General features: G+C 41.2%; 1 protein-coding gene across 1 annotated transcript in view; it reads right to left on the reverse strand.

Annotated features, from left to right (window-relative positions):
* The window catches only part of CPEB3 (cytoplasmic polyadenylation element binding protein 3), a 162,005-nt gene extending 158,272 nt beyond the window's left edge, over positions 1 to 3,733 (reverse strand). Inside the window, 2 exon segments of the mRNA XM_047759869.1 lie at positions 2,558 to 2,722; positions 2,724 to 3,733. Of these exon segments, the coding sequence (XP_047615825.1) occupies positions 2,558 to 2,722; positions 2,724 to 3,707 (1,149 nt within the window). The 5' untranslated portion in view covers positions 3,708 to 3,733.
* Between the last annotated feature and the right edge of the window lie 9,186 nt (positions 3,734 to 12,919).

Below are 12,919 nucleotides of genomic sequence, written 5' to 3' on the forward strand. Positions count from 1 at the left end.
GCGTGTTCTATCCCTGGCCCCGGAACTTCCATATGCCAAAAAAAAAGATACATCAGATCACTGTTGAAAGCCCCTTTTAGCTCAGAGTCTGTGAAATAAAAAAATTAAACTGGTATTCTATAAAATAACATAAAGGAAAAAAATTTGAAGAAAAAAATCCTATTTCTCAATTTAAAGAAAAAAGTTCTATTTGTCAAAATAATTTTTTAAAAGTCATTAGGGACTACTTAAGGTATTTGTTCTTTAGTACAGAAACGATTTAAATAAATACACAAACATGTAAAATTCTATACCCAAGATTCAAGATATTTTGCTTTTGTCTTTTAAACTTGATATGCTTTTCAACACAAACCAAGTCTGGTAATATTCCAAGCCAAACACAGCCAGGTTCCTCCTACTCTGGCTTTAATATTGCTTCAAAACCCTGAAGCTCCATTTTAAAGAAAAAGAAATGAGACATAAAGTCCATGCAATTCTTCCTGAGGCCAAATTTATAAAGCTCAATTTTCAATCAAATCTCTCCTCCTACAAATCTTTTGGCCATCTTTCCCCTACTCAATAGCACTACCAGGGATGAGAAAACAAGAGTTCAAACTCAATCCAGTCCATCTGGCTCTCATTAGCAAGGCTGGTAAAAGGTTTGCTGAGAAACAACTGGCAATCCCCACGTTACTTGTCAGAATCAGTTTGGGGGAGATTTTATGGATTTAATCTCTCCCCAGTCCCCATTTCTGGAGATAATTGATCAGAAGCTAAGCTGTATTCAGACTCTACTCCTAGAAAAAGGTAAATGATGTCTACACTACCAGTCTCCAGGCCTTAAACCTCCCTGTCAGATTTTAGGTTATCTTTAAGAATGGATGTAGGTAAAGAGCAGCAGAATAAAAGGACCATTAGAAAAAGATGGGCTCTCTTACCAGATGCAGTCTCCCTGTCCGGCCCCCTGCCACCCCACCCCACCCCACACACACACACAGAAAGAAGCAAAGAGAAATTCCAGAATGCAGATTCCGCCTCCTTTTCTCTATCAAACTAATCCCAGCTTGCAGTGTCTTCATTTTATTATAATAAACTTTAGGATAATGGGGAGCGATATATCTTAATACTAAAATATTCCAATCCTGAAGGACCTTTGTAGAAATTTGTTAAGATCCTCTCACAAAAAACTCTCATACACACAATTTATGGGTTTCAGGGAACACTCCTGAACTGTCCAGGTTAAAAACCTTTGCTCTAGCTTAGAGAATCATGTGCTTCTTAATAAACCTGTCAAACGTCGGTTCTGCCATTTTTCAGCAATGCTCAAAGAAGTCCTTTTTTCTGTTTCATTTCCTTGGATCCAAAGATCCAAACTGGGTCTTATCCAAAGCCCTCCTCTCTCCTTCCTTTCTCTTCTTTTTAAATTGAGCCTAGAAGTGTATGGCCAAATCAATTTGTAAGTGAAGGATAAATGTTTGCCTGAGAACAAAGGCCCCCAGTGAACACTCACCCTCACCACCCCTTTCCAACTCAAGATGTCCAGGACACTGCCAACCGATGTGGCCGTGGGCTGGATCACAAAGTGAGAACAGAATAAGGACGCTCCATTCAACCTTTTTGTCTGGGGCACTTCCTGGGTTTTTCATTGGCATTTAACACCAAGACACAAGGCTCATTTTTCATTAAAGTTGCAAGACTTTCACTTTGCCCAGTCTCAAATGGTGTAATTGATCTGCATTGTCTTCTTAAATAACCCAACTGAAGGACACTGCAGCTTTAAATATTTCAGTGCTAGCTAGCAAATAGACTCCATTGCAATATGGCTCTGAAGGTCGTGTCCTATTGTCTCTTTCCTCTGGAAAAAAAACAATTTTTAAGTCCTTCCTCTAGGTAACATAGAAATGGGTATACCCCTAGAATTTCCACTCTTCCATCTTGGCCCCTGATAGAGTTTATTGGAATCTCACACTCATAATTTTCCCGGCAGGGGCAATATGCTGATTGCTATTAATGATGCCAGCACCTTAGCGAGACATAAACACATGTGTTCACATTAGTTTAATTGAGCATATGCAACTGTCTGAAATAGCACCACTCAAGGGCTGTTAACCTCTTTAAGAGTAAGGCCAGGGTGGTTTGGGAGTGGCCCACTTTCAGGAGACACACTGAGTCCAGGATTGCATAACCTGAAATGTGTATGTAGCTACTTAAAACGACTGGCATCTCAGCCCACTCATCCTGGGACTATGCCGGCACCTTGCCATACACTTGCAGCTTTTCTTGTCAAAGAAGGTCAAAATAAGAGGCACAAGCATGATGAAGGAAAAAATAAAAGAAAAAGGCCCTTTTCTACCTTGTCAGGGTACACATATAGGGCAGCAGTCGCAATGTTCCCCCACCCTTGTCCCAAGTAGTGGAACACCCCAGTGAACTAAAGGTTTTGGAAAGGGGCAGGGGAGTTGGGCATCACTGCCTTTTTTAAAGAACAAAAATGAATGGACGTTTAAAATGGCAGGGAAGACGGGGCAAAGGGAGTGGAACAGAAAGAAGGGTGTGTGCAGGTGCACTGGAGCATTACCTGAAATGGCAACAGATTGTTACCATTATCAGTCCGGAAAGCGTTATCCTCCATCCAGGACTTGGAGGTGAGCGGGGCCGCGCGGGGGAACTTGGGCGGCGCGATCACATTGCTGGAGAAGGGCTTTTTGAGCGGAGAGATGGGGTTGAGCGGTGAAGGCACCCCACACACCCACGCCCACGCCCACGCCGACCGCCCGGCGAGGGTCCCGGCCCGCCTGCAGGCCGCCCCATGGGTTGGACGGCGCACTCCAGGCGGCGTTCACGCTCTGGTGCGTGTTCCAGCTGGACGACGCGGACGAAGCGGCGGCGGCGGCCGCGGCGGCCGCTGCAGCGGAGGACGAGGACGGCTTGCTAGTCATGATGGGCTGGTGACCATACGCCGCGGCAGCGCCCCTCTGCGCGTAGGGCGCCTGGCTAGGGCTGGCCGGCGACCGGCGCTGCTGCGGGGGCTGGGCCTGTGGGGGCTGCGCGGGCTGCGCGGGCTGCGGCGCAGGCGGCGGCGGCTGCTGGTGGTGCTGGGTCTGCGCCAGGCCGATCTGCGGGGAGAACGTGCCTCCGAAGACTGGGTTGACATGGTGCGGGAAGTTCTGGAAGAGCATGGTCCCGTTGACTGGGGTGATCCCCTGGAAGAAGCTGTCCTCTACCGCATTCGTGGTGCCCGTTGACCAGGTGCTGCCGAAGGACGGTGACAGCGACGCTCCCGGTGCCGCGGGCTCCTGCGGTGGCGGCGGCTGCTGAGGGGGCTGGTGGAAACCCAAGCCCGGCAGGAGCGGCGATTCCATCTGCATCTTGTCGGGGCCGTTGGGGGCCGGCGGGGCCGCGGCGGGGCTGAGGGCCGGCACTGCGCTGCTGTCGTCCGGCTTGGGGGTCTCTGAAGACAGGGGCGTGGACGGGGCTTCGGCTGTGCTGGGCTCGGGCTGGGGCTGCTGCTGCTGCTGCCGCTGCGGCTGGGGCTGGGGCTGGGTTTTGCTTTTGTCCATCAGTAAATCATCCTGCATGGTTTGCGCAGCTGAAACGGGAAAAAAGAGAGACGCGTTATTGTCAATGTGTTCGTTAATGCCCCTAGCTGAAGCAGGCGGGTGTTTTACTTGCGAAAATCCAGTGCCACCGCTACTAGCCAATTGCAATGCAAATCCATAATCTCCCATTTAGAAGAACAGGTCGGGCTGGGGGGGGGGGGGGGGGGGGGCTCGTGAAAGGTCTCTAAAAATACTGTGAGAGCGTCTTCACCCTTTCTGATGCCTAGGTTCCTTTTCTGTATTAGTGAGAGATGTGCTTATAAGACAGAAAGACAGCAATTTCGCCACGTCTCTTTTCCCTTCACCGGAACTCAGAGCGTTCACCCTGCAATGAGAAAACTGATTCTGGTTCCTGTTTTTTCCCAAGCACCACCCTCCCCCAGCTATTTGCATACGTCAATAAATACTGCTGCGTCCTTCAGCAAGGTTAAAAAGACACCACACACGACCCTTTCTTCCCCCCTTCCCAGTTCGGGCACTTTAAAGAAACAGTAGTCTTATTCCCCTTGATTAGCAAACTGCCTTCTTGCCTTGATAATTGTTTCATTTAGCAGCGGCGAACCACGAGGGAGGAAATCCTTGGCATTTGTTAGGAGGAGGACTCAGCTGCACAATCATTTTCTGGCCTCCCAGTAACTGCAGCTACTCCATTTTGTTAGGAGACATTTAAGAAACCCACTGTTTTTAAAGAGGTAAAAATCTACTGATACGTTTAGAAGTGCTTGCTTCTTGTTACTCTTAGGATTAAGGGTTTTCTGCTTATTCTCCGGTTTTCGCGTCTCCAATTCTGCCACACAAGAGATTTCCTGACATCTCAGGGGTTCAGGTCTCAACAGGAGCCTGAGAATTTCTCTGCAGAGTGAAGAAGTGTTCTGGTTGGATTTGAGGTCAGAGAGAGTGAGAGCACAAGAGGGAGGGAGGGAGGGAAGGAGAAAGGGAGGGGAGAAGGAGAGAGAGAGAGGGAGGAGGGGGCGGTGGGGAGGGACACCGACTATGGGGTGGGGGTGGGGCTTAAAAAAAAATCCCTCTAAGATTTAAGTAGAAAGTCAAGATAGTTCTGAGGTTGCCAGATTTTCATCTTTGAATCCCCCTGCTGCTGCCTTGATCACAAGACTTCAGCAAATTTAGAATCCATTCTTTTATCACTAGTATTAGCAGTGAAAGATTATGGTTTGAAGACCCTGAATTACCATATGCTAGTTAAAGTGTTAAAAATAGCATAGTACAAAGTCCCAAATTCTCATACATTGTAATTATAGTGCATTGCCATCACTGCCTCATTTAGCCATATAAGGAGCGTATGGTATTTTCCATTTCGCATAGAAGGGCTATATTCACCTCTGCCATAAGCCTGTTTTATCATTCAAGGATGAAAATAGTAATCGCTCAAAACCAGATTTCCATATACATAGTTATCACTGAGTTAGCTCATCCCTTAGAACATGTTAATTGTTTTAAAAACATAAATATTACAGTGCTCAGACCCTGAAAACAAATATTTTGACATGTTCAAAGAGCATATGACCAAATATATAATTATTTTTAGATGATGATTCAGTATAATTGCAACAAAGTTATTAATATATTTAACGCAGTTAATTAACTCATACTTGGAGAAGCATCTTTTCAGGACACTTGTGAAAGGACATTTAGAAACACAGAGAAGTTCTGCCTTTGGACATTCTCATGATAATAACAGCTGTAAAATAAATGTGTTAGAAAACATATGCTACCACTCAGCTATTAAAGCAAAATATGTCAGACTAAGAAATGGGATTAAAAGTAGCTCTATTATTTTATTGAATAATATCTTTTAAATTTTAATCTTTCATTTTAAAGTTTCATACACAGACAAAAGAGTGGGCTCAAGGAAAAGCTTCACAAGCCACTTAACTTCCCTTTCTACTCCTCCCTTCCCAGCCCCCCACCAAAAAACCCCAACCCAATACACAGCACAAATTGCCAGCCACTATCAAGAAAACCTCCTTCAGACTGGTTTTGTGTTCCTTAGTTCCCTTGGTCTAAAATAGTGTCTTTAATCAGTATTGTAAAATATGACAAAGAGGCAAGCAAAGCTTGGATTCACAAGAGCACAAAGTTCTATTGCTGCCAAAGGAAACGGATATAGAAAGAGACATTTTCATTCTTGGTTTAAGCGGTGCTGCAGTAAACCATTATAATCTGGGATTTGAGTCTCTTCCAGTGGGCTAGAATTGTCTTTACAATAGGCATATCATCATGGCTGAAATGTGCATTTGATTATAATTTTAATATCACTCAGCTTTACCAATGCTCATATTAATGCTTTCTGTTAAGGCTTTCGGTTTTAACTATATGTTCTTGGCGAAAAAAATTAATGCTGTACTACAGCAAAAAAGCGAAAAAGTAAGGTGGACTCAGAATATTTTAAGGCTATGACTAACATTAATATATTTATTAAATTTAGAAATTTAACCATACCAGGAACACCCATGTCTCTTCTCAACATTCCTTAAAGACAAATTTCACTTTCTGCATAAATTCACTGTCAAGGTCAAGACCCATCTTTAATAAATAAGACCCTTTTAAACAAAAGATAAGCAATAGATTAGAATAACATTTACAAAGGTAATATGCAATGTCAGTAATTGCTTGTACAGTTTGTTCGTTTGGGTGGGTTTTTGGTTTGTTTTTTTCTTTTTTCTTATTTACAGCAAAGTCCGAGAAATAGATACCTCCTTCCCCTCCCCCCACCACACACACAATAGACCTTCCTTTACATGCAATCGCCCAATTTCAAGTAACAAATTCTTAGCAGCAGTTACCTTTGAGTGTCCAGTTTTTAAGGATCGATAAAATTTTTAAATGTACAGTATTTATTTTCTTCTTTCGGGTTGATTATGTGACCGCTCTGGCAAAAGCACTTTGACAACTGTAAGAAGAGAGGGCATGCGCACACAGGGAACTGTGGGGGCTGAAGTCCTTCACAAGGTACTCTGCCCGACTAAAGCACGTTCAGCCAGAAAAGGAGGAAGCCTCGCGAATACGACTCTAAGGGAAAGAGATTGTGCCGAATTACATTTTATCTTCCTAACCAATCTAATCACGAGTTGTCGAGATGAAAAGGGGGGAAAATAAACTGGTTTGTCAACTTGATTTAGGAAGCCAGGTTAAAAGAAAACTGGATCATAGGACTCAAGATAAATAAATCCAGCAGAGCCACCTTAAATGGTAATAGAATGGTAATAACTGGGTAGCCAGCAATAGGAACTCTAACATAGCGAAAGAGATAGGATGGGGAAGGATGGGGGGGGGGGTAGGGGTGCTGCTTAAAATCTGATATTTTAAATAAACATGTTTAATATGATAAAATGAAAAGTACCTTAATATTAAATGTGATATTAACCTTGGAGGTCAGGTTAAAAATAGGTTCAGTCACAAATTTGACACCTATCCACTAATATTTCTTTTTTTAATTGATTTTCTGTATTTTTATTGAAGTACAGCTGATTTACCATATTTATATTAGTTTCAGGTGTACAACATAATGATTCAATTTTTTATAGATTATATTACATTGAAAGTTATTGCAAAATAATAGCTATAATTCTCGGTGCTATACAATATATTCTTGTAGCTTATCTATTTTACATATGGTAGTTTGTATCTCTTAATCCCATACCCCTATTTTGCCCCTCCCCTCTTCCCACTGGTATCCACTAGTTTTCTGTTTATGTCTTACATACACCAAGGTTTCTTTGTGTTCGATTTTCTTTTTCTTGTCTGCGCCTGCAGCATATAGAAGTTCCCTGCCAGGGATCTGGCAATGCCAGATGCTTAACCCACTGAGCTAAGGGGGTGGGGAGGGGGTAGGGATCAAACCCATACCACAAAGACAACACTCGATCCTTAACCCACTATTCCACAGTGGGAACTCCCATATTTGATTTTCAATAAAGGCACAAATTTCACTTATTTCGAGATTCTACTTGATATGCTCTAAAGCAACTCATCTCCTTATTTTACTCATCAAAATGAAAGTTTACCTTGTATTACTCATACAATGATCAATCAAATAAAATTCAACTCTTCTAAGCTAAAATTGTACTTGGTAAAATATTAAAAAATAATTTGACGTGTTTAACATTTCACTGCATAGGGCAGTGACTTCATTCAAGATAGAAAGTTGATAGTTTCTATACAAACATTTTTTTTCAGTGTACATTTTTACTATCTTAACCTCCTGACTCCAAAGCTGGAATCTCACAACATCTTAACATCAACTGGTATCTATAACTTCTGAGAGCAATAGTTCAATTACCAGCTTGCTCACATAAGCAAAAGATAGTGTTTCTTTAGGAGTTTGGTTCAATGCCATTTAGTCCAAGGGGTTCAGAGTAAATGTCAGTTGATGATTATGCTGGTTGAACTTGCAACTAAAAATGTTAAGCATCATTTAAAACTGTCTTAATTTTCTATTTCCCCTCTTCACCAATTAGAACTAAAGTAGTACTACCAGAGACTACAATTTGCAGCAGTCTTTGTTTCTAGTTACTTCTAAGGAAAAAACCAAAACTAACAATTGAAGAGGAAAAAATCACTTAGAATCAATCTGCCAAAAGCTCTTTTTTTTTTTTTTCTTTTTCTTTTCTTTTTTTCTTCTTTTTTACAGCTGCGCCTGCAGCATATGAAAGTGCCTAGGCTAGGGGTCAAATCAGAACTGCAGCTGAGGCCTACAACCACAACCATAGCAACACAGGATCCAAGCCATATCTGCAACCTATGCTGAGGCAATACCAGATCCTTTACTCCCCAATCAAGGCCAGGGATTGAACTTACATCTTCACAGAGACAATATCAGGGCCTTAACCCACTAAGCCACAATGAGGACGCCCCAAAATCTCTTTTTAAAAAACTAAATGGTCTTATTCCTGTGTGAACTTAGCATGTATTACCCTTTTTTTTTTTTCTCCTCTACTTTCCTAAAGAATGCTTTACTCCTGCCAAAGTGCTATACTCACCATATTCATTCCAGAGTCTGTAAGGATCAACTCAAGGTTAATCTTATTCCTGAAGACTTCCCTAGCCTACCAAACTTCTACATTTTAAAGTACTTCAATTAAGTTAAAAAAAAAAAGTCCCCTCATAAAATCCTTACAAAGACTTGTCTTAAGAAATAGATTTTTAGGAGTTCCCGTCGTGGCGCAGTGGTTAACGAATCCTACTAGGAACCATGAGGTTGCGGGTTCTATCCCTGCCCTTGCTCAGTGGGTTAATGATCCGGCGTTGCCGTGAGCTGTGGTGTAGGTTGCAGACGCGGCTCGGATCCCGCATTGCTGTGGCTCTGGCGTAGGCCGGTGGCTACAGCTCCGATTCAACCCCTAGCCTGGGAACCTCCATATGCCGCGGGAGTGGCCCAAGAAATAGCAACAACAACAACAACAAAAGAAATAGATTTTTAAAAATTACTTGAAATTAATATGTCAAGATTTTATTGGTAAAGTAAATTCTTAAGTTATTCAGGTGTTCTTGAAAATTGTTTACTTGGGCATTTATCAATCCACCTCACCCCAAGTACAGATTTACCAATAATTCACCCAATGAAGAAAAATAAACTTTCGCCTCTGACTCTTGATAAATGACAATAATTAGCACTGCCCATACTTAATGTAATTTTATTGTATTTGAAAATGAACTATCTCTGCTCTTCCATTCCTAAAATGAGCGCTCAAATTTAAAGAGAAGGCTCAAATATATACCAAAGTGTAATTAATACCAGGCAAACAATAAATTATAGGAGAGGAGTTCCCTGGTGGCTCAGTGGGTTAAGGATCCGGCATTATCACTGCTGTGGCTCTGGTTACTGCTATGGAGCAGCTTCGATCCCTGGCCCATGGAACTTCTGCATGCTTTAGGCACAGCCAAGAAAATTATAGGAGGACCCCCCAACAAAAACAAAGACCTTCTCTACTGAAATCTTGTCTTTTATTTAACCAAAAAAGAAGCATTTTCTGAAATTTTGTCTTTAGGTCACGAAGCTTAACCATAGTCCCTATTTGAATAGTCATGGAAGGCTGCAAAAAGAGATTGCAACTGCAAAGTTAACTCATTGAGGTATTATATATGGATCAAAAACATCTTTCTAGGCTTCCTTCTTTCCTGACTTACATCTCTGGCACAGCGCTTGTTAAGTTGTGGGTAGCTGGTGGTTGCTGGATAAATGAATACATGTAACGAACGGATGGATGAAGTATAGGTTTTTTTTTGTTTTTTTTGTGTTTTTTTTGGCCTTTTTGCTATTTCTTGGGCCGCTCCCGCGGCATATGGAGGTTCCCAGGCTAGGGGTCTAATCGGAGCTGCAGCCACCGGCCTACGCCAGAGCCACAGCAACGCGGGATCCGAGCCGCGTCCGCAACCTACACCACAGCTCACGGCAACGCCGGATCATTAACCCACTGAGCAAGGGCAGGGACCGAACCCGCAACCTCATGGTTCCTAGTCGGATTTGTTACCCACTGCGCCACGACGGGAACTCCAATATTTTTGGATGCCACTTCTTTTTTTTTTGTGTCTTTTTGTCTTTTTGAAGTATAGTTTTTGATTATCTAAAACAGCCAAGGTTTGAGTAAGTATTAAACTACTCTCCATTTACAAAAGCAATTACTTCTTCATCAGCTGCAAGAATGGGAAGTGGGATAAAACAGTTTTGACCCTTACAATGCTCACCAGTATGCAGATCATTGGATTATCATCACGAAATAACATTCATTAGGCACTAATTGAACAGGGAACTTTGTTCCCATCTAAGAGTTTACAATCTAATAAAGACACACACTATACCCCTCCACAAAAGCTGCTCCATTAACTTCACAATAGCCACTAAGAGCTAAGTCCAAAGGATGTTTGTTAGTCTTATCTTGCCTGACCTTATATAGCAACATTGACATAACTGACCATACTTTCTAGATATATCTTCTTCCTTTGGCTTCTTTCATGTTATCCTTCCTTGGTGTTCTTGCATTTGGGACTTTACAAGCTTGCCTACATGTGCACGCACACACACTCCTTCTGTCTTCTTTGCAAACTGACTTTAAATATTGAGTTCCTTGGGGCTCTATCCTAAGCCCTCTTCTCATCTCACTCTATGTGAGTGGCTTTTCCAACTATAAGGAAAGGACCAGGCCTATTTTATTGACAGCAACATGCCCAACATCCATGACTGTGCCTACCACATAATAAACAGGTATTTAGTAAATATTTATTAAATTAAATTTACTTTTGTATGCAAAGGGCCAAGAATACCAAGGCAATCTAGGTGGCAAAAAATAAACCTAGAGGGACTTGTACTACCAGATATTAAGACCTATTATAAAGCAATAGGAATTAGCTTGTGTGGTTATTGGCACAAGAATAAGCAAATAGACAAATGGACCAAAAGGTTATGAAAACTGTAATACTGCAGTAATGAAAGGATGGTCTTTTCAATACAGAATATTGGAGTCAACTGAATATCCATATGGCAAAAAAGAGATCTTCATCCTTGCCACACCATACACAAAAATAAATTCCAGGCAGATTGCGGGTCTAAATGTAAAAAATAAACAATAAAATCTTTAAGAGAATACAGAGAGCTCCCACTGTGGAGCAGCAGGTTAAGGCTCTGGCATTCCTGCAGCTATGGCTTAGGTCACAGCTGCAGTTCATATTCAATTCCTGGCATGGGAACTTCCATATACTGCAGGTGCAGCCCAAAGAATTTTTTTAATTAAAAAAAAAAGAACAGAATATTTTCATGACAGAGTAGGCAACAATTTCTTCAACGGGAAAGCAGTAACTATAAAGGAAAAATTTAATAAATTAAATGAATAACCAAAAGACAATGAAAAATCACAGAAAGGGAAAAATATATTCAACATATATGCATATTTTTTCAACAAAAGACTTGTAATCCAAGTATATAAAGGACTCTTACAAATTAATAACAAACATCCCAGAGAAAAACGGGCAAGAGGCTCCCACAAAAGATATTCAAATGGCCAAAAGGCATATGATATGGTGCTCTACCTCACTAATCATCAGAGAAATAAAAAATAAAACCAGAATGGCTAGCCTAAAGTTGGAAAAAACAGACAATACCACACAGTAGCAAGGGTGTGGGGCAACTCATGCTCAAACACTGTTGAAGGAAGTATAATTTAATTTAGTATAACTAGACAACCACATTGCAAAACTATTTAGCAGGAACTATTAAAGTGAATATTGACACACCTTATAACCCTGTAATTCTGCATTTCTCTCTCTATATATATGTATCAAACAAAGATGCAAACATATGTTCACCAAAAGACATGTTCAAAGCAACATTATTCATAATGGCCCAAATCTGGGGAAAAATGCAAATGTCCATCTACAATAGATTGAATAAGTAAATTTGTGAGAGTCATAAAATGGAATATCATAAGGCAAAGATAATGAATAGACTTCAACTCATAACATAGATGAACTGCATGACTACAATGCTGAGTGAAAAAAGTCTGACACCAAAGAATACATACTACATAATTCCATTTATATAAAGTTCTAATAAATCCAATTTACAGGGCTAGAAGACAGCATGCTGGTGACTTCTGCAGAGAAATAATGACTGATAGGGGACATGAAAGGAGGCTGCAGGGATGCTGGTGATATACTCTGTTTCTTTAACTAGATACTGTTACACAGGTGTATTTCAAGATTCAGAAAATGGGACACCTAGGATTTTTGCACTTTTTTGCATTTTTGTTATACTTTCTTTAAATTTATAAAACATAAACATGTATATGTAAAGGTTAACTATCTTCTGTAGGATAAAAAGGAAAAAATAGCACTATCTGGCCACATAAGAAAGGGAGCCTTAAGTCTGGGTCATCTAAGCTACAGAAATAAACTGGGGAGTTGCTATGTGCCAGACTTGTAATAGAGGCACTAAATGCAAAGATGAGAAAAGCTCAAATCCCTTGATTTCAAATACCTCACAGCATAAGGAGGGAAAAAATAATTTTGCTCAACTATGGTAAATTAGATACTCCCTAAGTAACCTAGAAAGCTTTTAAGATTATTAAGGCCTATTTACAAGAAGTCAGTCCACATCCTCTGAGTAAGGACCTGTTAAGCAATTCTAAATCAGACTAAGTTTGAGAACAGAAGAAGACAAAGGGAACAAAAGGGGAGCCAGAAGAGTCAGGTGTGGTTTGAAGAGCACCTGCGGTTCTTTACGTTTCTTGCCTCTCTGTCCATTAGTCTTCAGTTCATTCATTCATTCAACAATTTTATGAAAGACCTCCTAGGCTCCAAGTAGCAATAAAAACCTTCACCTGCTTTTT

Source organism: Phacochoerus africanus, chromosome 15 (assembly GCF_016906955.1).
Source record: "Phacochoerus africanus isolate WHEZ1 chromosome 15, ROS_Pafr_v1, whole genome shotgun sequence".
NCBI lineage: Eukaryota > Metazoa > Chordata > Mammalia > Artiodactyla > Suidae > Phacochoerus > Phacochoerus africanus.